The 27,060-nt window shown below is 38.0% G+C and overlaps 1 protein-coding gene and 1 long non-coding RNA gene across 3 annotated transcripts; both read right to left on the reverse strand.

The window, feature by feature from the left end:
* Window positions 1–510: 510 nt before the first annotated feature.
* Window positions 511–20,057, reverse strand: lad1 (ladinin). 2 transcript variants are annotated; one of them, XM_017694191.2, is made up of 14 exons: window positions 19,893–20,057; window positions 18,976–19,104; window positions 18,044–18,356; window positions 17,091–17,167; window positions 16,872–16,953; window positions 5,936–6,022; window positions 5,590–5,633; window positions 3,842–3,884; window positions 3,681–3,724; window positions 3,499–3,565; window positions 2,585–2,716; window positions 2,413–2,505; window positions 985–1,076; window positions 511–820 (listed from the first exon to the last, which is right to left on the reverse strand). In XM_017694191.2, exons 1-13 carry the CDS (start codon window positions 19,928–19,930, stop codon window positions 1,002–1,004), a joined length of 1,224 nt encoding a protein of 407 aa, XP_017549680.1. In that variant the 5' UTR covers window positions 19,931–20,057; the 3' UTR covers window positions 511–820; window positions 985–1,001. The 2 variants fall into 2 exon arrangements, with proteins under 2 accessions (XP_017549680.1, XP_037397335.1); XM_037541438.1 differs by having other exon boundaries at window positions 18,976–19,123; window positions 19,893–20,053.
* LOC108425504 lies at window positions 6,720–11,675 on the reverse strand. Its single transcript, XR_001857712.2, has 3 exons — window positions 8,965–11,675; window positions 8,608–8,696; window positions 6,720–7,215 (listed from the first exon to the last, which is right to left on the reverse strand). It is a non-coding gene; the product is annotated as an uncharacterized LOC108425504 (long non-coding RNA).
* Window positions 20,058–27,060: the final 7,003 nt, after the last annotated feature.

Raw genomic sequence — 27,060 nt, forward strand, 5'->3', positions numbered from 1 at the left:
CAGGCAGTTCTGTTGGTTTCTTTTTCTGATAAACAGGCTTTCCAGTCTCCTTACATAGTTTATGTAAGGAGACATAGTTTACAAAGTTACATAGTTTATGTAGATACATTGCACCATTAGGCTATTAATAGAAAGAATTATTGCAACAGCCTGTACAGAAATAAAAGAAGGTATAATGTGGTAACTGTAATAGAAGATGTACATTTCCACTTCACCATGCCCATAAATTTTGCATTATGCAAATTTTGTGTCAAAACATCATGTGATGTTAATTTCAATGAGCGACTATTATTTGATATAATAATAAAAGCTATTTTAATATTAACAGCAGATGTTAAAAAAATGTGTCATGTGGAAATCTGTAACAAATATATACCCTGTTAATTCAATAATTTAAAAAATAATCATATTTTGAAATTAACCAACATGTGTGATACTCCTCTCTGTTGCATATCTATAAATCAAAACTCCAAGAAGCCCTATATATTCAAACTGGTACTACAGGCAAAGTGAGATCCACAAAAGCTTTCTTTAATCTTGCAGTCAGTACACATTATGTTTACCCTGAAATAATATATGCTTTGAGTTTACAACTTCTCAGAAAAGATGCTTAAGAACTATGCGAGAGAAATGTAATGAAAGAAAAAAAATACAATTTCAGGGAAAGCTGATAATCAGTCATCCAAAATCTTTGTAACTGTTGAAAAGATGCTTAAGAACTATGAGCAAGAAATGTAAAGAAAGAAAAAAAATTACAATTCAGAGAGCTGTCTTTCAGGGAAAGCTGATAATCCGTCCTCCAAAATCTGTCCTCCAATAACTGTGGAAATATAAATTGTTTTTTAATGTGCTATTCTTTTTTACAACGATGCATGTTGTCATATTTTAGATTGCATTAGGTAATGTAATGACTACTAATTAGATGACACAATGACCAGAAGTATATAATACATGAGTGAGGGTGTACAAGGGTACTAAACTTACATTAGGCAGTAAAACCCTCACTTAAGATGGCCATCCTCTAGTCTTTTCTCAAACAGCATCTTCTTGCTGGAGATGTCCACATGTCTCAGGTCCTGAGGAGAAAGAACATATAACATAGGCTTGGGAAGACACTGAATATATTTGATCTTTTTGTTGGTTTATGTAGCCTAATTTTAGAGAGGTGGTTTTCCCTACTTTTATTTTTTTATTTGCTAGGTGCTATATATATTAATAGATTTTTATATATAAAAGCATCTCCATTTTTTTTAATTTCCCTTTTTGGCATAATTTGAAAAACAACAGTTACCTATTGCATTGTGTTAACATTTCATGACAAATAGTCCAAAATTATGTGGGTAAAGAATCTTATGTTAACTTACATCACAAGTTATTAAAATTTTTTCTTTCTCCTTTAAAGATAATATTTTGGAGGCAAGGTTTTGTTCCGACAGTGACAATATGTTACTGTTGAGTAAAAACTCCTGTATGCTGGGGAATACCAGTACATATACATTTCTTAGTTTTTTTTATTTTCCCCAGTTTTCTCCCCAATTTAGTCATCTCCAATTCCAGTCGCTAGTTAGGACTCCCATAATCCCTAGCACAGGCTTCCCCCGAGACCTGTGAAGCCAGCCACTGCATTTTTTTGAACTACCGCTCACGCAACTTTACCAGACAGCTGAACTCAGAAGGAAAGCGGCAACCGCCAGTTCCCTTATGTAAAAATCTGATTTTAATTCCATTAAAAGTTGTTTGCATGTTGCTTTTTTTTTACAACAGGTGCCATCACAAAGCAGCTTTACAGAAATCTGGGTCTTAGCCCATAATGATAAAGAAAGCCAAAGACAACCAAAACTGTCTAAGTGCAAGTGAAAGAAGCCATGAGAGGACCTAAGACTCAAAAAGGGGCAACCGTCCTCCTCTGGTCGTCACAAGAAAAAGAAGAATATAAGAGTAAGACTGATAAATGAAACATGCTGATAAAGAAACAAGTTGATCCTCTTAGGACAAACACTTAGTTGGCAAAAATCAGTGACTAATGTTAGAGGTTTATTGAAGGTTATTTAAAAACAAGAGAATGCAAATTGAATCGGGTGAACTAGTAATTCAGTAAAATAATATTGACAGTTCACAATGGGGTAATACAAACAGGCAAGCAACTCAGCACAGTCAGGTAAGCAATGCTCTGGACTGATTAAGAGTTGGTGCAGGAATCAGGAGTCGCAAGCTGAAGTGCTGATCATAACAGGAGTTCAGGAGTGATATTAGACCATTAACTAAAGTCTCTATGGCATCCAAGTATCTATGAAAATCAATAAAGCACTGGTAGAATACTTCTAGATTCATGTTACTGTGCTGCACTTCATCTGAATATTGAAGCACTGACAGGAACCCACTGCCAGATTAGGACTGATGGTAAATACTTACAGTTGGAGTAAGTGAAGACAGATTTTGAAGTGTTTTCTTCTGAACCCAGCAATTGATTCGGTCTGAAATCCCAGCAGATAGTGTGCGATAGTCCTACATGAGGCAATATTTAAATTTTTTTAAAGGTTTCTTGTCATTTGAAGCTAAATAACACATTTGGCAAATGTCTAACCTGTTTGTTGGGGGCAGGGTTACTTTCTGATGTTGCCTGTTCCTTCTCAAACAGCTCTCTCTTTCTGGACACCTCATCCACCAAAAACAGTGTCTTATGAACAAGGGTGGGCGATTTAATAGCCTCCCATTTCTGCAAATGATGAGGTAAGAGGAAAGAAACTTTAATTATTTATGGTTAAACAGAGAAGGGTAATGTTTTACTTTTGTCTGAATGTTTGATTTTTAATAGCACAAAGCAGAAATGTCATGCCAGAGCTTAAAAAAACATGGTATGTCATGCTAGAGTAAGTAAATAAATAAATAAAAAAAAATAAACCGCAAAATTCATGGTTTTCATTCGAAATGTTTATTTAGAGGGCTGAATAATTGTTCAAGGCTATGCAATCCCCTTCTAAAACATTTTGGGCTAAGTGGCCCTAAAAATTTAAAGAGCACAGCTAAACTTTTACTTTGTTGCTCTTTTGTTCTTCTTGTGCATCAGTGCTGTGGCCATTTTCAAGGTAGCAGCACCTTCTTCTCCTTGGTAATAATAGGAAAAAAAAATTTATTCCTCAGACTGGTTCAGTTTAGTAAATCTTTACCTAGTCCGCTTCTCTATTTTCCCATCTCATAAGTGCCACTCCCTGAAACGGATCAGACGCGCTAAAACCTGCAACTCTGTGGCAACCTCATGTGGACAAGTAAAAAGGCTTCCATGAACACTTTGATAAGTGAACTGTGGAGGCTTTTGAGCACAGAAAATCTATTATCCAACACCACAAAAACAGGTAATGCCCCATTGTATCTACATTCTAATTAAGTTGCATTATGAAATATGTTATATTTATTAATATCTGTAGTTTTAGTTGTTTTAATAAATAAATATAAGAGTGGCTAACAATATAATTTCAACTGTGTCAATTTTGTGTGTACCTGTGAGGCCTGGGCGAGTCTTTCCATCTTTTCCTGAATACTACGGGAGGACAGTCTTTGCCTGGAGCTTGAGAAGGTTTTTTAACATTAACCAACATTTGTTTCAGTATTGTTAGTATGGATAGTGCATTAAACCAACAAAACGTATAATTGTCTAACTGATGTAAAGAGGATCTACTTGCCTTCTCTGAAATGAGGACTTCTGCTCCTCCTCTTCCTTACATTTCTAAGTGGTTGAAAAATTAGACAATACTTTTAACAACTGAGGTCTGAAAACAGAGTGGATGCACAGATTTTGCTGCAGTGATATTGGTAGCTGAAGTTACTATTTTACTGTGCTTACCAGGTCGGGTTCAAATTTCTTTGCTGTGATCCGCATACTCGCACTGTTAAAAGGACCAACAAATCAGCAGTAAAGCACTTAATCTAAATTACTGTCCTTTTGAGGATAACCATTACAGCCAAATTTACTACTTGAAGCTGAAATGGAATCCAAGTCATGCAGTTAACATCACGTATGATCACTGCATTTGAGAAGACCACCAGTGATCTTGCTTTTAAAGTTAAAAGAAGCTTTTCAGGGGTGAAAACATTTAAAAAAATGTTTGTAAAACATCATTTGAATCACCATGGTTGCACACTGACCGCCACTGACACCATGTGATAAAAGTACTGGCTACATTGTCTTAAAGGCGGTTAGGGATGAACTCTTAATGCAAAAGTGTTGAGTGCATGATGATGGATCATTTGAAGAAAAAAAAAAGTAGAGGTCAGGACACTGCAGAATGTAAAAAAATAGAATGCAATGATATGCAAATCATGTAAGCCATAGTTTTAAAGGAAAATACTACACATGTTGGAACTGAGAAATTCTATTGTTTGCCAAATGTTTTCAGTGGTGACAGGTTTGGGCTGCAGGCAGGCCAGTTTCGAACCTAGACCCAACAATGTCTTGCTGAAATAAGCAAATACTTCCCTAAAAAAGATGTTGTCTGGATGGCAGCATATGTTGCTCAGTATGAGCAAATTGTACCCAAAACACCTAATTTAATAGCCCTGCTCCCCATTCAGAGGGACAACGACATAATTGGGCACAAGTTGGACATGCTCACTGTGAGGTGTACTCACTTTTGTTGCCAGCTATTTAGACATTAATGAATGTGTGTTGAGTTATTTTCAGAGGACAGTAAATCTATACTGCTATACAAGCTGTACACAGACTACTTTAAGTTATATCCAAGATTTGCTTCTATAGTGTTGTCCCATGAAAAGATATAGAAAAGATATAGAAATCTTAGTAAGTGATCAACTCAAGGCATTTCTGCATAGAAATTCAATCTTATCAGACTACCAATCTGGTTTCAGAGAAAAGCACAAAACAATCTCTGCAGATACTCTCATCTCAGATGATCTTGTCAGTGCTATTGATAAAATTGACCTCTCTAAAGCCTTTGATACAGTGGATCATTCCCTACTCTTAAAAGGTCTACAAACATTGGTTTCAATCTCAGGGCTACTAACTGGAGAGAAACTCTATTTCCGTTAGGCAACGATGTGTGGCCCAATAACAAAGGGGGTCTTTCAAGGTTTGGTCCTTGGACATGTATTTAATATTTATAGTAATGACTTTGCCATCTCAGTTGACTGCAAAGTACACTTATATGCTGATGACACTATTTTGTACTGTTCGACTGACTATAATGTTACTGCAGTAGATAAACTACAGCATTCCTGTCCTACAGTTGGCTTTTTACAACCATAAACTAGTTTTAAATGTTGAGAAAACTAAATTTATGCTGTTTTCCAGAGCCTCTAATATTGTTTTTAGCACTTTTAAAATCACAACCCTGAAAAGATCTGACATTGAAAGAATCAATGAATACAAATACCTTGGCATATGGTTTGGCATAAAAGACAAATGCATTTTTACACATGTTAACAAACTTGTAAACTGAGACAGAAACTTGTCTCCCTGTATTGTGACAAAACATGTTAGCCATGGCACACAAGAAAAAAGATAATTAAAGCAACACTATTGCCTGAATGTAATAACAATAAATAATAATAACAATAATGTTGTAATATATTTACCTCCTCTGAAATGGCATGCTTTCCTCCTCTTTTTTCTTCAACATCTGCCAATAAAACAATCAGGTGACAGTGCATAACTTTCACTCCATGTTTTAGAAGTCAAATATTTAGCAAAGAAAAAGTAAAAGCAGATTTTTAATGCTCTAGACATTATAAAATATCTCCACATTTTAAATGGACATGGAGTGGTGCAGATAGTGTGGCAGGACATAACTGCCAAGAAGAACAATAATGACTGAAATATTACATATTGCTAAGCTCTTTGCACTGACCTTTAATGTCACAGAACACAACTCATTACTGTGTCATATTCTGACATATTTGCATCAGTCTGTAGCATTGTTACCCTGAAGGACATGGTCCTGGAGCTCTGTCTTGTAAATGAAGGTTTGTTTGTAGGTTCAAAGCTGCCTGCTGACCCATTTTGATGTTCCTACACATACAGAACCAAAACACACATTTTGTCATTTCAAAGAAAGAGTGACCAGGAGGTTAATTCAAAGTGAAAATAATTATTACATGGTTGGATAAAATGGCATTATAATTAGTAGGAGTATTAAATAGTGTTGCATCAATACCATCTTTTTAGTACTTGCCCATACTAATACCATAATGAGAATTAAGTAGTTGTTAGTACAAGTGCTACATACATCCATAATTAAATTACAATCTAGCTGAATTGAAAATAATACAGTAGCCAGCTATGTTGCATTAATTACTTTGCATTAAGTAGCACTGCAGTGGAGAAAAAGCAAGGCCAGCGGGACAATGGTGGTGAGTGGCCATTCACCTAGCCACTTTTCATAGTACTGTGCCGATGAGCTGTTACTTTTTGAGCTCTGGACGCGACATAAAAACCCTCCGCTTTCCCTAAACTGCATGAAGTGCTGACCAGCACTAACAGGCTCAGAGGCAGAGCCAATCAGAATTGCCAGAGTTTCACTGTAAAAATATGGTGACAATGTATAAGACATTATGGTAAGCTTTTTCAGCAACTATAAATTTGACTGTTGAGAAGTGTTTATTTGCAGTTAATTACTGTTAAAAAGGACATTGTAAATCTGCACAGTAAATTATTAACAAACTGATATCATAAACATAACTACAGTTATAAACACACTGCAACCATATGACTCATTACAGTATTTTATTGCAAAGCTCAACTTCACAGTAAATTACTGGCAACACACACACACACACACACACACACACACACACACACACACACACACACACACAATTACAATTAGCATAGATTTAACAGACAATAACCACTTCTGATATATTACAAAGAAAATAACAAATAACAGACTATTCTGATAACCTTTAAGAAACTTTTTTTGCATGATCCAATAACTTGTCCAGGAAAATCATAAAGCAGTGCTGAGATGTTAAAAAACAGCATGTATCCATATGTATAAAGGATAATCCATGGTGGAATGAATAAACATCACGATAAAAAATTTGCCATCTGCCCTGATTGATCAAGAATCCGAAAAAGGTGCTCAACATGGGATAAGAGTATCACACAGACAAGATGTTGGATTATGACAAACTTGGTGTGTATTGTCACCAGAACTCATATGTTGTCCATCAGGTGTTCACTGTGGACTGGCATGACCCTCTCTGTAGCCAGAAAACAGAAGCAAAAGTTAGATTGATGCAGTGCTTGAGCATTATGCCTTCACAACCTGTAGTCTAAATGTGCAGATGCTTTGAGTCAATCAGACACCCTAGAAACAAAGTACTACACCCTAACAACAACACTGCACTGTCTGACAAACAACTGGTTCACCTTAGAAAAACCTAGAAAGTCTAGAGTCTGAACATGAAAAAAATGTTACCAATATCCTTTATTTTGTTCACCCAACATACATAAATTACTAATATCAGACAGTATAACTAGTAAACACTAAATATTTCCTTGAGGTAGCATAAGATTTTTTTGTTGTACCAAGAATAACTAGTCTCAAACAAAGAACAAGTACAATAGAGGTGAACACAGTGGTTAAATAGGAAGAAGAAAGTGTGTTATCATTTTAAGCCACTACATACTGTATCATAACAGCTGTGTCTACAAAATAATTTTTTAAAATTAAATTACACCATTGTACTTGATTATACACTCACCGGCCACTTTATTAGGTACACCTCGTTCAGTTACTTGTTAACACAAATATATTTCAGAATATATTTCAGAAGCTGCTGATCTACTGGGATTTTCATGCACAACCATCTCTAGGGTTTACAGAAAAAGAAAAAATATCTAGTGAACGGCAGTTGTATGGACGAAAATGCCTTGTTGATGTGAGAGGTCAGAGGAGAATGGGCAGACTGGTTTGAGATGATAGAAAGACAACAGTAATGCCACAAAGAATTAAGGCAGTTCTGAAGGCAATTTAATATATGTGCACTTTATAGTTTTGCAATTGCAAAATGTGGTTGATGTGTTCTTTGTTAGTCCCCTTAAACATTATTTATCAATGATCAGGACTCACAAAGACAACCACAAAGCAGATATTCTTAGTTATTTCTCAGCATTGCAGTGACAGTAGCATAGTGTGTGTGTTATTGGTACTAGCGCATCAGCCACAGCAATGTTTTAATTACCTCAGTGTCACTGCTAGAATGAGAATAGTCCACCAACCACTGCTGAAGGACCAGAGGATGACCAACACAAACTGTGAAGCAGCAAAAGAGCTCCAATAAAATAAAATAAAAATAAAATAAAAAGCTCCAATAGCACTGTGTCTGATCCACTCATACCAGCAGAACACACACCAACACATCACCACGTCAGAGTCACTGCAGTGCTGAGAATGATCCATTAATAATACCTGCTCTGTGATGGCCCTATGGTGAAAAAAAAGCAAACAAGGGGAGTAACAATGTATACAGAGATACAAATGGACTAGAGTCTGTAAATTAGGAGTACTGTGAAAATGGCCACTGAGAATATATGCAGAGTATGTAATGGGAGAGGGAGAGACAGAAAGTGAATGAAAATCTGAGTCTTACTTGCTAAATATACTCCGCTCTTAACAAATGTGAATGTCTCTGGTAAATTTCATTGTCACTTGTGGTTTGTGAAGATGGATTCCTTATGACTGCATGTAAAAAGTGAGCAAAATTAGTAACAAACATTCACCATACAAAACATAAGGATAAAGAATCCTGATCAAGTCTTGTGCTAAAAGATGTAATAAAATGTTTAGCAAAGTATGTACTAATCACAAAGAGAAATAACAAGGATAAAACATTTGGTAAAGGCTTAAAAGACTAGCTTCAACAACTGAAAGGTACACTTATGTTGACTAACTACATTTATATAAGCATTCAAGCCTCTCAAATCTAGTAAACATGTTGCTTTCATACCTTAGAATTTTTTTTTGTCTTCTTTGGGAGTAGATGGTCAACAAGAAGCAAGGTGGACAAAGTACACACTTCTTAGTTGTTGTGAAAGACAGGTGTTTCTAACTTGAAAAGCAGAAATACTTATTAATTACTTGTATAAAGGCATTCAGGCAACAACCACTGCAATTACCACAGAAAATGTAATTTTGATAAATACTTTGTTAGGAAGACACATGTGGCTACAGACATGAACAGTTAATGTCTGGAGCCACACACTGTGAAGTCAGCCTGCTAGTTAATCTTGCTAATGTCCAAAGTCCACAATTTTATGAGGAGCCCGTCCACCTCCTACTGCAGTGTTAAAATGTTTTATAATATTCAGTGTTCAGGAAATGAATGTTTTGTTTTTACATTAAAAATGTTTAAGTACTTATAAACTATGATTTTGCTCAAATGCTTCATATCAACCCATTCATTTTGGACTCACTCAGGAGCTCCCTCTGGCATTTGAGAAAACGGTAAGACATTGCATAGTGGTAATTCTTCTCTCTGCAAGTTCTCTAGAGAGGCATGGAGTGTGCTCTGTGGTGTGAGAACCCATTAGCCTGCTGGCCACCAAGCCAACAGCTCCACACATCACATAGTGCAGGTAGCTAGCTAATTTCTGCTTTTCTGTCACTCCAACACCAGTTACTAGGCGTCTCCCATTCAGATTGGAGCCTGTATTCATCATGGGTTAGCACAAGCTAAGACTTCAGCATACTTCCTGCAGAGACATGTTCCCCTGGCTTCAGCAAACAATGACATAATTGCGGAGAAAATGAACAGGGCCTGTGATTGGTCAGTTAAAACGACACGTGCCATGAAATAAAGACTAAGGAGCTTCGGCTTTGGCAGATACACTAAGATTTTACTGAGAAACGTGCAATTGTTAAATAAACAATGAATGTCTCCTAAATGCAAGATGTTACATCTGTTATCTGTAATCTATATCTGTAATACTACCTAGTGCTTAACATACAACATGGTTATCATATATTTAGGCTGACAAGAGGACAAGGCTGAAGTTGGTTTTGTATTCACCAGCTTCTTGTCTGAATTTCCCTGTTCCTCTTTAAATGGTGGCAGTATTCTGAATTTAAACGTTGTCATAGTTAGAACATTGAAAGAATCGTTTACCAGCAGTCATGAAACGTGTCACTAAATGTCAAAGTGTCACGTGGAGCATCAGCAACAGGCAACACAAAACCGTAGAAATTGACGTTATGCGAGCCTGTAAGCTCACAAATGTGCTTTTGGCTTTCTACAGCGAGAATTTTGTTTTGCAAGAAATATACTGAGGTCTTTAGGTGGAATGAACCTGTGATACAGCAGAGCTATTAACTTAGCCTAAGCTTGTGCTACGTAGCTAAGCTAGGTTACTTAGCGTAGCTAGCAACTCTAGTAAGTTTACACACCAGAAATTCGACACTGCCTCACTTCAAATTTGTAATTTTTCATACTTCTCATATTGTGTAAGAACAAACAAGTCATCTAAAAGTGGTCACTCGCTAGCCTACCAAAATTGTATATGATGGCTAACTAACGGTTAGCAAGTAATGTTTATTTTCGTTTTCACATATGGAAAGTTCAGTATTCATAAATTCTAGGATAGGTTTGAATAAATATCTAATTGAAAAACTAATGCTACGTCAAGTAAGTCAATAATTTACTCACCAAACACGTCTTCCTTCTGAAGTTTCCAAAAGCGGCTCTAGGCGCACAGTTCCCACCTCTGCTAAACGTTGATGACAGCTCAATACGGGTGTAATGTGCTTTCCTGAGTACAGGTGAAATCTTTCCCAGTATCCAGTATGCCATGCAATGAGACACAGCAGCCTAGCTTGAATCGACTAAATAGTTTTTTATTTTCTCCGTTATGTGGCGCTGTTTTTATAGAGAATCAGTTACGCTATTGTGTTCGCTCAAAAGCTGCTCTGCCCAAGTACTTGAGCGCGCATGCGTGAGTCCTGTAAAAAATACTTTAAATAGTTCAGGCAGCCTCCCTGCAATGAGATGGGATTAATTATAAGTATTAAATTTACCTGAAGTTTAGCAACATCCTTTCACCCATCTAATAAACACTGGCAACGACAGGTGATTGCTAGCATTACACAGCATTTGCTTGACTTTTTTCAAGAAATAAATTTTTCCAGTTGTTTTAGTTTTCCTTTGCATATAGCGCATAAAGTGTCAGATTCTCAAGGACATTGCATAAAATGACAGTAATTTATGGGATATTTAAACAAATGTTTTACCTTAAAATAAACATTTTTAACAAACATGCACCATATTTTATTATCTTATTTCTGTAGAAATAATGGTCTGATTTAGCAAAAAAGCACTTATATCCCTGCAAAACTTCTGATCACTAAACAACCACCACGTGTGTAATTTTGTCCACTTTAGCCCTTGTAGTCCACCTTCAGAACCAAATGAATGAGATACAAAATCACACAACTGTGGTGCATCTTTAGAAAATGAACTGGCAATGAAAACAGCCTGATGTTCATCAGAGTTATTAGCTAACAAATACTGCTATCTGAGGCTGCAGTTACTGAAGCTGTAAAAGTATTGATCTTCTTCTTTCGGCTGCTCCCTTTAGGGGTCGCCACAGCGGATCATCTGCCTCCATCTTGCCCTATCCATTGCCTCCTCTACTTTCACACCAACCATCTCCATGTCCACCTTCACTACATCCATAAACCTTCTCTGAGGTCTACCTCTTCTCCTTCTACCCGGCAGCTCCATCTCCAACATTCTTTGCCCAATATATCCACTATTCCTCCTCAACACATGTCCAAACCATCTGAACCTGGCCTCGCTGGCTTTATCGCCAAACTGTTCCACCTTCACTGTCCCTCTGATCTGCTCATTTCTAATCTTGTAAATCCTTGTCACTCCCAATGAAAATCTCAGCATCTTCATCTCTGCCACCTCCAGCTCAGCCTCCTGTCTTTTAGACAGAGCCACAGTCTCCAAACCATACATCATAGCAGGACGCACTACTGTCTTGTAAACTTTCCCTTTCACTCTTGCTGCTATCCTTCTGTCACACATCAGCCCTGACATCCGTCTCCACACACTCCATCCTGCCTGCACCCTCTTCCTCACCTCTTTTTTGCACTGTCCATTGCTCTGGATGGTTGACCCAAGATATTTGAAGTCATCCACCTTTACGACCTCTACTCCTTGCATCTTCACCTTTCATTCACACACATGTATTCCGTCTTATCTCTACTGACCTTCATTCCTCTCCTCTCCAGTGCAAACCTCCACCTCTCCAGATTCTCTTCCACCTGCTCTCTACTCTCACCACAGATTACAATGTCATCTGCAAACATCATGGTCCATGGAGCCTCCTGCCTGACCTCATCTGTCAACCTGTCCATCACCATTGCAAACAAGAAGGGGCTCAAAGCTGATCCCTGATGTAACACCTCACCATTGTCTCACTATCCTCATACATGTCCTGCACCACCCTAACATACTTTTCAGCTACACCTGACTTCCTCATACCCACCCTATCATATACCTTCTCTAGATCCACAAAGATACAATGTAGCTCCTTCTGACCTTCTCTGTACTTCTCTACCAACACTCTCAACGAAAAATTGCATCTGTGGTACTCTTTCTGGGCATGAAACCAAACTGCTACTCACTGATCTGAACCTCTCGCCTTAGCCTTGCTTCAACAACTCTTTCCCATACCTTCATGGTGTGGCTCATCAACTTTATACCTCTGTAGTTACTGCAGCTCTGCACATCACCCTTCTTCTTATAAACGGGGACCAGTACACTGCTTCTCCACTCATCAGGCATCCTCTCACTCTCCAGGATTTTGTTAAACACCCTGGTTAAAAAGTCCACTGCCTTCTCTCCTAAACATGTCAATACCTCCACAGGTATGTCATCTGGACCAACTGCCTTTCAATTCTTCATCCTTTTTAAAGCTGCCCTCACTTCCACCTTACTAATTCTCTGCACTTCCTGATCCACTATCTCTCCCCCCGTTGTCCTCCTCTCTCTCTCGTTTTCCTCATTCATTAGTTCTTCAAAGTACTCCTTCCATCTACTCAATACTCTCTGTTCACTCACTAGTACATTTCCCTCTCTATCCTTTATCAGCCTAACCTGCTGTACATCCTTTCCAGCTCTATCTCTCTGTTTAGCCAAACGATACAAGTCCTTTACTCCTTCTTTACTGTCCAGCCTCTCATACAGCTCATCTTAGGCCTGAGCCTTTACCTTTGCCACCATTCTTTTCGCTATGTGACTAGCCTCACAGTACTCCTGCCTACTTCCTTCATCTCTCTGGTTATCCCACTTTTTCTTAGATGCCTTCTTCTTCTGAATACTCTCCTGGACTTCCTCATTCCACCACCAACTTTCCTTGTCTTCTTTCCTCTGACCAGATGAATCACCCAACACATTCATGCCAGTTTCTCTCACCACCTTAGCTGTAGTTTCCCAGTCCTCAGGTAGCTCCTCACTGCTCCCAAGGGCCTGTAGCAATTTTTCCCTGAACTGCCTGCAACCATCCTCCTCCTTCAGCTTCCACCATCTAATCTTTGGCTCTGTCTTCACACTCTTCCTCTTCTTTGTTCCTAATCTCATTCTACAGACAACCATCCTATGCTGCCTTGCTACACTTTCTCTGGTACCACTTTAATCTCCAATCTCCTTTAGGTGGCATCTCCTGCTAAGGATATAATCCACCTGTGTTCACCTCCCTCCACTCTTGTATGTCACCCTGTGTTCTTCCCTCTTCTGAAAATACGTGTTCACCACAGCCATTTCCATTCTCTTTGCAAAATCTACAACCATCTGACCTTCTGCATTTCTGTCTTTCACACCATACATACCCAGCACCTCTTCATCCCCTCTGTTCCCTTCACCAAGCATGTCCATTGAAGTCTGCACCAATCACCAATCTCTCCTCTCTAGGGACACTATGTACCACTTCATCCATCTTACTCCAAAATTCCTCTTTCTCCTCTAACTGACAACCAAATTGTGGTGCATATGAACTGACCACATTCAAAATCATACCATCAACCTCCAACTTCAGGCTTATGATCCTGTCTGACACTCTTTTTACATCCAGAACACTTTTCCCAAGCTGCTCCTTTAGGATTATCCCTACTCCATTTCTCTTCCTCTCTGCACCATGATAGAACAGTTTGAATCCACCTCCAATGTTCCTGGCCTTGCTTCCTTTCCATCTGGTCTCCTGGACACACAGAATATCTACCTTCCTTCTCTCCATCATGTCTGCAAGCTCTCTGCCTTTACCAGTCATTGTTCCTATGTTCAGAGTCCCTACTCTAACCTCCACACTCCTGCCTTTCCTTCTCTCTTGCTGCCTTCTAACCCACCTTCCTCCTCTCCTCTTTGATGGTCTTTGACCTACAGTAGTCCAATTTCCATCGGCACCCTGCTGGTCAACAGCACCGGAGGATAGTTTTGGCACAAGTTTTACGCCGGATGCCCTTCCTGATGCAACCCTCACCATTTATCCGGGCTTGGGACCGGCACCAGAAGTACACAAAGTATTGATACTTGGATAAAATAATTACACCAGTAAAAATACTTTCCCCAAAACAACTTAAGTAGAAATACAAAAGAAGCAGGATGAAAATCTACTTACGTACTGCAGTGGAATTTCTACCACATCCAGGATTTATTAGCATAGGAACTAAATATTGTCTGGCTCTGAGCTTCGTCTTTTTTTAAATTTATTTATTTTTTTGGTCTAAAACACAAAGCTCAGAAGTCAGAGATGTAACCATTCACAAAGCAGTAGCCTACATATATTGTCACTATGAAAAATACTGATATTAAACACAAAAAATGGAAGTAGTATTCAAATATGAATGGCTAAAACATATCAGAGTAAAAAGATACTTTACTCACTTTAGTTGAAATTAAAGTAATATGATTTGAAAAATGAAGTAAAATGCATATACATGGGTAAGTGTAACAAGTTATGACATGTTCATGAAAAGCAGTTATAGTACGTGGCCTAATTACACTTCGTCACTCATTCAGTTGTTTTGTTTTTTGTTTTTTTAAACAGTATGTTTTGTCCCACCACTTTTTAAGTTGTGGCACCAACCCTAGAAAAAGGGCTTTTGTTCCACATCAGAAAAGCATTTCTTTATATCTCTAAATAGATTACGTTTTATAGTATTTTTATTTTACATGGACAGTTTTAAAAAAATCACCATATTAAAATTTTTACCTTACCATTCTTTTCGGTCAAACTTTTTCTGATTATATTTTGCTAGTCTAAACTGCGTGTTAGGGTGGTTGTGGTTTTGTTTGTGTGTGTTAAAAACTGGCTTAAATCACACAGTGTATTCCTGGTGATAATAGCCAGTGTAATATGCTAAGGTGGAATGTTTAAAGTGCCTGATGGGATTAGACTTACTGTTGGCCTTTGTGTCTGACTGCCATGGAGTGAGCACCACTTCGCTGTGTGAGCAGACCTTTTAAATTTATTCAAATGAGCCAGTAAAGTGTCTATTTAAATCTATCCAATAGTGCCCCAGTGTCACTACTTTTGGGAATGTCTACACAGATCCAAGGTTATCAAGTCTGCTGCCTGCTTAGAAATTTAAGGCTTTCAAAATGAAATGACAATGGATGAGAGCAAACAGTATTATTTACTGTGTGCTTTTAATGTTTATATATTCCTATATATTTACTGTAGCTAATATTTTTGAGTCTTGGTTTATGAAAAACTTTGACTTTGCCATGTGTAACATTACAAGCTTTTTGTCTCATGCGCCCACTAAGTGTTATGTGCATCTCACAGTGGAGAAAGTAGTTGTTTTTTTTTAAGTTTTGTAAGACAGCAATTTTTAAATGGAAATGTATGAATGTACTGCAAATGTCCCTTAACTACAAGCTGTATTTTTCCTGAAGACTTAAACGTAATATATATTTATTGTATTGTCTCTTGGTGTTGTCTCTTTAAGAAAAGCACAAAGCAAATCATCCCAGCCTTCACTTCTACATAAGAAACTAGCAAATTAACATTAGAACATGCAATAATTACATTTTTACTAGTGGACATTTTCACAGGTGACATCAAGACTAGTATTAACTACATTTTATTTTATATGTGCATGTAAGGTACCGATATCTGTAATTTTGTTTTGACCAGTAGGAATTACATTAGAATGAAACTGGAAATGAGAACACTCTTGGAAAATATTCAATATTTCAGCAACAAGAAGATCAGTTGAATTATCAACAATTATCAACAGTTTAAGTGGCTAAAAGGCATATAAAGTAGCTTTACTGGCCATGACATTTTTATGCTGGGTTGGACCCTAAAGGATAAAATAAAGCAGAGTATTATTAGTGATTTCCTTATCTAGGTCCTTTTTAAGATGTAGTTGTACTGTACAATATAGTTTTAAAAGTAGGTTCACTTTTGATCTGACCTGCTAATAAGTGTGCCTGATGTTTGCACCAAAGTAAATGTGGTATTGGTGAATTTTTGTACATCTGGCCCATACCTGACTCCAATATCATTATCAAAGCATCTCTAATTATTATTATCTTTCTAGAGACTTTACTGGAGATGACACACAAAAAACATCTCATCAAATTCCAGGCAATACCTCAAATAACCCAGAGGAGCTCAGATCTGAAGACTGTTAATAAGAAATGCGTCTTATCTTTAAGATAAGAGTAGAGTTAGCTCAGACATCCACTCCCCTACCTAAGAAGGACTAATATTTCACTTTATTACGTCTTTGGAAGAGGGCCACTAAGTAAGTAAGTAAGTAAGTCCATCAAGTAATGTGATGATTGAATTGCAGATCAATAAAAGCATTCTTAGACAACTTCTTTAATAGAAAATTTGCTCATAATACCTGAGAGGATGCAGACCTACTGCTGAAAGGAGATGTCACTCTTGTCTTGGCAACATTCTTGTCAAAAGAGATGGAGACAGAGCTGAAATGAAACAAGAGGAAAAGATCAAAAACTCAAGCAGAGCAAAAGGTTGTCTTCCAGATATCACCTTAAAGGAATAACCATAAAGGAAATACATTTCAGTAATCATACGTATTTACATCTTTATGTATGCTTACCTTACAAATGTTTGCGATGACTCGGGAGGTGTGAATGTGGTTGCATGATAATCAGCCTTTGTGCTCCCATTTTCTGTCTATAAAAAAGACAAATAAAAAAATATGGCATAGTTACAGCATGACTTCAATTCTGCAGTAAATAATAGGTGCTGAAATCCATGTTTTGTTGACTACTTTGTTACAACAACTGCAGTTTATAGAGGATGCTACTTTGAATCAAAGTAGATCCAATAAAATCAAAACACTTATTTTATAAAACATTTAGAATGAATAATTCAGCATAACATATTTGCAGTAAACACTTGTAGGGTGTTTTTAACAGTACACATATCCATAGAATATCACAGAAGCAATGGCAGGGATCTCAGAAATAGGTTTTAGGACCCAATATGCTTTTATGTGTGAGGTTACCCGAGGTAAACTAGGCCCCATGCAAAACCTTCGGTTAATGCTGTTGATGATTAATCATTGTCTACAGGTAGTAACAGAATACAGCCTCATAAATATCACTGCCTTTACCTCTGACCCCAGTTCACAAGATAACACCAGTCACAGTTAAACTGTGAAGATGATAGCACATTGAATTCAAAAGGCTTCATGTAGATATGTGGATTTAAATGTTTAAAGCCTCAGTTGTGTACTCCTAAGTACAAAGACTGTTGCCATAAATATACAACTATAATCACCAATATTAATTATGTAGTGCTTGCACTGACTAATATTAATTACCTTTCATTTACCTTTCCCAAACATTTTTTTTCATGTTTTTTACAGTCATTTTTTAACAGTTTAAGGAAAAAAGGGTGGAAATTTGTTTTCATCACTTTCAGGTTCTCAGGTGATTTGACTGTGTACCAAAAATAACCATTTTTGTTCTCTATCCTTGTTCAACGTGCTAGGTCAAATGATAGGCCATTAAGTTATTAGTTAGTTAGGTTAAACAAAAGGAGCACCTGCTTGTCTCCCTCTGAGACTGGGCTGTGAGTGAGGATGGAAGACAGTGTTGGGGAGGAGACAAGGGTCTGCTTGCTCATTTTCATGTCATCATTTTCAGTGTCTCCCAGTACCTCCACCCATGCCTCTCCTGCACTGTTTTCCTCTCCCACGACCTCACCTCCACCTTCTTCCTCTTGCTTTTGCCTACTCAGTGTCTCTACGTGTCTCCTCCTCCTGCGTTCATCTCGCATGCGTAGCATCTCCACAAAGTCCATCTGTAGCTGCTCCAACACTCTGCCAGAGTCACCACCTTCAGGAACTAAACTATCACTTGAGATACACAATAAGTAATTATATTCTGTATACTGATCTGATATGTGCACATACAAAATATTTTATGTAAGAGCAAAAGAAATTACATTATTACAAAATGATCAGTATTGAATTAAGGCAAAATATTATCTAAGGCATTTAAATAAGTGAAGAAAAGTCTTCATGAAGATAGATTCCTCATCTTCTCTAGTAACTACATAACCTCTCTGGTTCTTATGATAAAAAAACTGTTCTTCAGACTAGATTATTTCATCAGACCAAAATAATTCACGTTATAAGTGTACCAATGCTACCCAAATGTATGGTGCCAATTCATATATCTTTCAGATGCCCACATAGCAGCCATCCAATTTATGTATGTTAAATGACAGCACAGAATACACACCCGCCTATGAATTATAGCCATCATATACCATTATGACACAATAAAATACATATTTCTAAAATAGTACTGTCATTGTGAACCTGAGCTCTTTATGCAAACATCCTTTGGCTACTTTGTCTGTTCAAACAGCATTTACATGAGGATCTAGAATAGTCTGCATAACTCTTAGCAGGACTGAACTAGGAATAAATAGGCCACTCATACAAGCAGCCTTTTTGATCATCTTCTAACCTAGTGTTCTGTAGTTCAGTGTCATCACTGAAAATGTCTGTGTCCACATCACTGACGGAGCTCTTTGTTTTCCTTCTCCGCTCTCTCTCAACTTCCTCTTCATCTTCCATTGTCCATTGCTGGGCCAGCCTAAATACACATAATAAAGCTACATACAGCTAAAACAAATTGCTATACATAATAATAATAATAATAATAATAATGATAAACTATAATAAACAACAGATTATGTGTTTTCATTTATTTTCTACAAATAACAGTTAAGTTTCTTTGTAACAAAAAAACTTAACGAAATCCTTAAATCCTATAATGTATTATTCAGCAAATACTGCAGTTATACAAGTGAGAAATTGAAGTAGACCTATGCAGTACAAGGGGTTAAAGTTTGTTTTGAACAGTATAAAAACTATTTATATTTCTAAGGTCAACTTTTTACAATGTGAATTATATTACAGCAGTTATCCAAATTACTATCGTGTGTTACTGGTATCAAAATAGTTCCATCATATGTTGCTTACTGAAGCAGCGTACAGACAGTTACATTTCTCTGAGCAGTGGACCTAAAACAGTGGTGAACGTCTCAACTTACGTTTATTTTTAGCACATAACATATTCTCATGTCATGTTCTATGGGCAGTGTAAGACTACTCATTGGTAAGCGCTGCATCTCACTAACTGTTGTGAAACTGGATTATAAAACCAACAGCACACGTCATGGACTACTAAACAACCGGTTGCGTTAAGCCTGAGTGACCGAAACAGCAACGCTGGTTGTTTCAGTAGCACGACGTCTATAATATTCGATCAGGTAATTCCCAGATAACCAACCGTTTTTTTTGCAACTTGTTTTTTCTCGTCACTGCATTTGCAGCGGAGAGCAAAATAATGAAAAAACGAAAGCACTTTTATAAACTTACCTGGACAAAGCTGACCAGTTTTGCCGACTAATGGACATACCCAAGGAACAATTTATCCCAGTCTTTTACAGCGCTAACTGGAAGAAACGTGCTCGTATTCTCTGTCAAGACGTCCTCAGCAGCTCCCACAGGGCACTGTATTCGCGTCTACCTGTAGTCCTCCGCTCACTTCGAGGAAGACGGATCACCTGACCTTAGAGGTGTAACTAATTACTTTGCAACTGTGCATAGTGTACTGCCGCGCTGTGTTGATAAAACCCAACTTATTTATACACAGGTGCTATGTTATTAAGCTTCATATCGTATTTACACTTACTTTTTATCACGTTATTGCACACAATAGTCGAATCTAAGGATTTTGAATAGAAAAAAAAAACAGAACAGCGGAGTAAAAGCAGTCATCAACGCATGATGTAATACTTTCACTAGGCCTTTTCACCCATTTCACTTGTACATTGTAAAACATGAACAACGAAACACACAAGTTCGATCAAGCAGAGAAGGTCACTTTAATTAAACATTTCAAAATGTATGACTTTGAGCTTCAGGCTCCACTACGACTTATTTATTCACTGTTTCTTGCCACGCCTGTAAAACGAAGCGGATTGCACTTTGACCAGGGTGCACCAAAACAAAGCAGCCTGTTAAACTGAATACCACAACTGAAATTTATCAAAAATAAAATACAACAATAGCAATTGGAGGAGGAGGGCTACTCTCTTTTATGTGGTTTTGTGTTGTCCTTGTGTTGGAAATAATCAGATAAAGAGAGCTTCATCTTTTTGAATAATGTGTTCTTGAGTTGTTGCTGTTGTGTTGCTTTGCTGTTTTTAGTGCCATCTTGTGCATTTCCTCTGTTGAATTTCCACTTAGTTGGGTTTAAGGTTATGGTATGCACACATATGCTAAAACTAACATGTAGCCTACCTAGATTACACAAAAGACTGGTTATGAGTTCTGTGCTACTGCTGGGTTACCCACACCAGTTGATAGTGTGGACACACCTGTTTGATTTGCATTGAAGCTGCACACCACACCCAATATCAACAAAGCAAAGACAAAGATATCTGAAATGCAAACAGGACTTAGTTTTTCTTTCACCGTCATACAGTCATAGTTTAATTTATTTGCATCTAATCAGAGAGAGAAATGAAAATGAGCAGGTAATGTAAATGTTTGAGCAGTTTACTTAATTGCAATGCAAAATAGGGACAACAGTTTTATTCAGCAAGTTTTAAGTTTCTCTTTTTAGAATCTGTGATATAGTTCAAAGTCCATGGAAATGGTCCAGCAACATCACTAGTTTCATTTACACATATTGACTTTTTTAAGGCATAACATTTAGAAACACTTTCTGTGTCCCTTACAGAAAAGCATGTGTCTAAAAACAACTCCGCACCTGATGTAATGTGAATAATTACTGAACATGTGACATGTTTTTCACCTCTGAACCCACAGTACTGTGGCATTGTTTTATATGTATTATGTCATTACATGTACACAAAAAATGTGCAGATGAACAGTGTAAAACTGACAATCATGACAAGAGAAAATCACAAATAAATAAAACCTAAGATGCACATTATATGAAAAAAGGTGTCACATAAAAAACACATATGCATATGTAATAAATAATAAATAAATGAAATATTGTTGTCTTTATAAAGTATATTAATCGTTGTTTTCACTAATGTACATAAACCCTTTTTTATTTTGTCGGAATGTTCCAGAGATGCCTACCCAATAGCAATGTTTTAATTGTTCTGTGTTGATAGGGGTGGCAAGTAAAATGTGCAAACTGTGTGTTGATTTATTCTAGTAAGCTGCTTACAAAGATTGTATTTTACTCTGAGGTGCTATTTTTGAAGAGCATTAGAACATTTATTTGTAGACTTTATTTAATTTAGACAAAAGATGTCTGTGGATATGATACAGTGAAGGTATGCAAGTATTAAGTTGTTTTTTTATTGTTTTTTGTAAGTAGAAGACACTACAAATGTATGACATTAACACTTTGTTGCAAAGCCATTTTTGAAAGTTCCAGCTTTGAGATATTTACAGTGAGAAATAATTAGGCTTTTGTAGCATTATGGTTAAAAATTGGCCCATTGATAAACCATCTTCAATCCATCTTCTTCTCAATCATCTTGTCTGGTGAGATAACATTTTCTTTTAATATGTCCCAGTACATTGCTCGATTCATGTTGGCTTCATTGATAACAATGCCTCTGTACTGTATGCAGAAAAGCAGCCACATACACTATATTGCCAAAAGAATGGGCTTGTCTGGCTTCACATGCATATTAACTTGAGTGAGATCCCATTCTTAATCCATAGGGTTTAGTGTGACATCGGCACTTTGCAGCTATAACAGCTTCAACTCTTCTGGGAAGGCTTTCCACAAGATTTACTAGTGTGTTTAAAGGAATTTTTGACCATTCTTCCAGATGCACATTTGTGAGGTCAGACACTGATGTCAGACGAGAAAGCCTGGCTCACAGTCTCCGCTCTGATTCATCTCACAGGTATTCTGTCTGGTTGAGGTCAGGACTCTGTGCAGGCCAGTCAAGTTCTTCTACACCAAACTCACTCATCCATGTCTTTATGGACCTTGCTTTGTGCACTGGTGTGCAGTCATGTTGAAACAGGAAGGGGCCATTGCCAAACTGTTCTCACAAAGTTGGGAGCATGAAATTGTCCAAAATCTCTTGGTCTGCCGAAGCATTAAGAGTTCCTTTCACTGGAACTAAGAGACTGAGCCCAACTCCTGAAAAACACCAACCACACCATAATCCCCCTCCACCAAACTTTACACTTGACACAATGCAGTGAGACAAGTACCGTTCTCCTTGCAAGCGCCAAACCCAGACTCATCCTTTGGATTGCCAGATGGAGCATGATTCGTCACTCCAGAGAAAACGTCTCCACTGCTCTAGAGTCCAGTGGTGGCACTTTACACCACTGCATTCCATGCATTGCATTGCACTTGGTGATGTAAGGCTTGGATGCAGCTGCTCTGCCATGGAAACCCATTCCATGAAGCTCTCTATGCTGTTCTCTAAGGCCACATGAAGACTCTGCAGAAAGTTGGCGATGAGTTGCTGTCATTCCCATTCGCTTCCACATTGTTTTAATACCACTGACAGTTGACTGTGGAATATTTAGTAGTGAGGAAATTTCACGACTGGACTTGTTACACAGGGGGTGTCCTGTCATGGTACAACGCTGGAATTCACTGAGCTCCTGAGAGCGACCCATTCTTTTACTAATGTTTGTAGAAGCAGTCTAGGTCTAAGTCTGCATGCCTAGGTACTTGGCTTTATACACCTGTGGCCAAGGAAGTGATTGGAACACCTGAATTTAATGATTTGAATGAGTGAATGAATGCTTTTGGCAATACAGTGTATTATGACGCTCTCACCTCCAAACTTCACTGTGAGAATGCTGTTCATACACGCACCACTTTTTTCTACAAAGAGGATGAGCTGAATTATTGCCACAGAGTTCTGTTTTTGTTTTAGTCATTGCTCTGTCCAAAATTCTGATGTGTCTAAATGCTTCTGTGCAAAATTCTCTGTGCTTATTTTTTTAACAGAGGAGTCTGGTGTGGGGTGTAGGTAATGGAAATTATTGTGGTGCAGTTTATTGTCTTTTGAATTCTGTGTAACTGTTTTTCGTGCTCAGGTTGTTCTGCAACTCTTCAAGTGACTGTTGGCTTTTCTCTCACCTTCCTTATAATGAACTTTCCACTTGCAGTTTATTAAACATCTGACATAGTTTAAGATCTTTAACCTTGCTGTGCTTTTTACTCTAGCTGTAGCTTGTTTGCATTTAACCTCTTATATGGCCAGTGTTTTATTACACACTTCCTATTACCTAATAATAACTCAAGCAGTTTGCACTGAAGTCCCTGTTACTAAATAATAAGCCTTAGTATGTAGTAAGCCTGGGGCTTTAAGGGGTTAATAATGTTGTCCCTAAAGCTCCTCCACCTTAATTGCTGCTTTTTGTGATATATATATATATATATATATATATATATATATATATATATACACACACAAAACCATTTTGGGACAAAAACACATTTGCAATACTGTGTGTAATTTCACATGAAACATTGAAATGTCAAACTGATCTAAAATTTGAAGCTGTGAAAACACTGGCTTTTTTTCTATTCAACCATGCTTCAGGAAAAAAAAGGATTCCACATGCGGGAACTCAAGGTACACAGTGATGCAGCAAACTCTTCAGCTTTTAAAAATCTAATTTACAAAGGTGGCAAATGTAATGCTTCTCAACACATCTTGAGCACTTATTATAGTATTTTTCATCCTAAAAATTATTCTTGTTTTAATGTATTTCAGCTTCACAAGTGGAATCAAGTGGAACATTTTCCAGTCCTTCTTCTAGCAAAGCGACAGAAAAATAATTCCATTGCTGAGTGCCTCTGCCCTCGCAATATGGGCTCAGAAGAGGAACGAGACGCTCTTCCCACCATAAAGAAAATTTTTGAAAACCTGTTGAAAGGCAAGTCATGCAGGATTCATTATATTATTTTGTCAGTTTATTTTATAAACTGTTATTTTATTTATTGTTTTTGTTCATTTGTTTAGCTAATTAAAAAGTATAATTATTATTCTTAGTCTTTCTTCCTCTTGTTTCTTCTGTAGTTATAGATGGGTATTGAAAACAAAATAGCACAGAAAAAATTCTGTTTCATTCAAAGCCAAATTTCAGTTTCTAAGTAGTTGGTCATATCAGCTTCAGTGAGCCCATAAGCATGTATGTACCAAAATCTAGATTAGTTATTGGCTGTCTAAATTATGGGCTGTAATCATGTACTTAAATCAGTCCAAAAACAAGAACATGTCCAAACAGAAGTGTCTGTTTGACTCTAGTTGTAAAAAAATTACTGTAAATGTTCAAATAAAATGTTTTATACACAGTACTGTGCAAAAGTTTTAGACACCTAAGCAAACTGTTTAGAACCGTTTATAGTAAGTAGTGGGTAGTAAGTGTTTTGTTCAAAAACTTTAAAGACATGAAACATAGTTAATGTGAGTTGATTAGAACAGCACAAGTTTGGGGCCTGACTTATCTTTGATGCCCACTAGCCATTGCATGTATTTGTTCAAATCTTCACTTCCCAATTAAATAGCTTTTAGAGTTTGATGTCTCAGGTGGCTAAACATTTTGTGGAGTGCACAATTTTTTTAGGATTTGAAGATTCATTTTTCTTTTTCTTTCAATTGTTTGTGTTTTTGACTGCAGTGACAAAACCATCTGAGCCATTAGCCCTGCAGCCTGCTGTACTAGAGTGTAATGTACAGTTCTACAGCCTTCTGCACTACAGCCTCCTACATTACATTCTCCTGCACCTGCCTTATCAGCCTTACAACTTTCAGCACTGCAACCTTCAGATCTACAGCCTCCAGTAATGCAATCTTCTGCACCTACACCAGCCCCACAGCCTGCTGCACCTACAGCACCAGCACCAGCCATACAGCCTTCAGTTCTATAGCATCAAGCACTGCAGTCTCCTGGACCTACACCACCAGTCCCACAGCCTCCTACACTTGCCTCATCTGCCTTACAATAACAAGCACTACAGCCTCAAGCACTGCAGCCTCCTGTCCTTGCACGGTCCACCCTACAGCCTCTAGCACTGCACCCTCTTGCTCTTCAGCCCCCGACACTGCACACTTCTGCAGTACAGCCTTTTGTACTGTCTCCCACCCTACAGTCTTCAGGTCAACATCCTGCACTGCATCCTGCTAAATCATCAGACTCACACCCTCACACACTTGCACCGTCAGCCATACTGCCTGAGACACCTGCACAGTCATCCCTGCAGTGCCAGATACCTGCACAGTTGGCCCTGCAGCCTCAGACACCTGCTCATTCGGCCCTGCAGCCTCAGACACCTGCGCAGTCGGCCCTGCAGCCTCAGACACCTACACCATCAGCCCTGCAGCCTCAGACACCTGTGCAGTCGGTCCTGCAGCCTCAGACACATGCGCAGTCGGCTCTGCAGTCTAGACACCTGCGCAGTTAGCCCTGCAGCCCCAGACACCTGCGCATTTGGCCCTGCAGATTCAGACAACTGTACAGTCGGTCCTGCAGCCTCAGACACCTATGCAGTCAGCCCTGCAGCCTCAGACATCTGTGCAGTAAGCCCTGCAACCTCAGACACCTGCATGGTGCACAACTGTACAGCTACAGACTCCTACACCGTTAGCTCTGCAGCATCATTTACTTGCAACTTCAGTCCTATAGCCTACAGCTCTTCAGCCTTCAGCAACATCAGCTCTGCAGCCTCAAGTACTTCATCTTCCTGCACCATTAGCCCCACAGTCTTCTGCACTGCAGCCTGCAGATTCTCTCACTGCCTTTGCAAATGCCATGGAGCATCTCCTGATTCCAGTGAAGAGCAAAAACAGCAAAAGATTCAAAGCAAACAAAAGGAAGAAGAAGACAGGTAATGTCTCTTTCAATACATGCAGTTAATGTCATTTTTTGAAGTGTTAGATATCAACATTTTGTTTTTACTACTCGCAAATATAATATGTTCAGTTTAATTTGTGCACAATAATTTCTCTCTACTCCATTTTGCATGTTTTTCAACCCTCTAATTGGCCAGGGCCATCCGACTGGCCCAAAGTTTTATTACACACTCCTGTAACTAAAGAATAGCTCAGCCAGTTTGCATTGACGTCCCTGAAGTTACACAATAGAAAGCCTTAATGTGTATTAAGCCTGGGATTATAAATGGGTAAATAATGTTTTCATCTCAAGACAGTAAAAATTTGTCTCATGTTGCTGTCTGATTTTTAATACCCTTCTCTTAGTTAATAGTATGAAAAAACAAGGCCCTAGCTTTATCTGACAATACCTGATGGGTCTCCGTCTCTCTCACCCCCTTCTCCAAAATCAACATATGAATCTTTGAATTGGACAGTGTAGTGTAGTGTTACTGTGCCCCTTACCCTAGGTTAATGCAAACATACCCTGAATAAATGAACAAAATGCAGCATATATGCCAGATAAACAAATCTGTAAGTTGTAGTAATGTCTTCTTTTACTTTCTTTCAGGGCAATATGGAGGTTTTGGTTCGCTGGAAACAGTGCTCTGGATGGTATGCAGTGATTTAATTAAATTTACAAG

The sequence above is a fragment of the Pygocentrus nattereri genome, chromosome 9 (assembly GCF_015220715.1).
Source record: "Pygocentrus nattereri isolate fPygNat1 chromosome 9, fPygNat1.pri, whole genome shotgun sequence".
Lineage (NCBI taxonomy): Eukaryota > Metazoa > Chordata > Actinopteri > Characiformes > Serrasalmidae > Pygocentrus > Pygocentrus nattereri.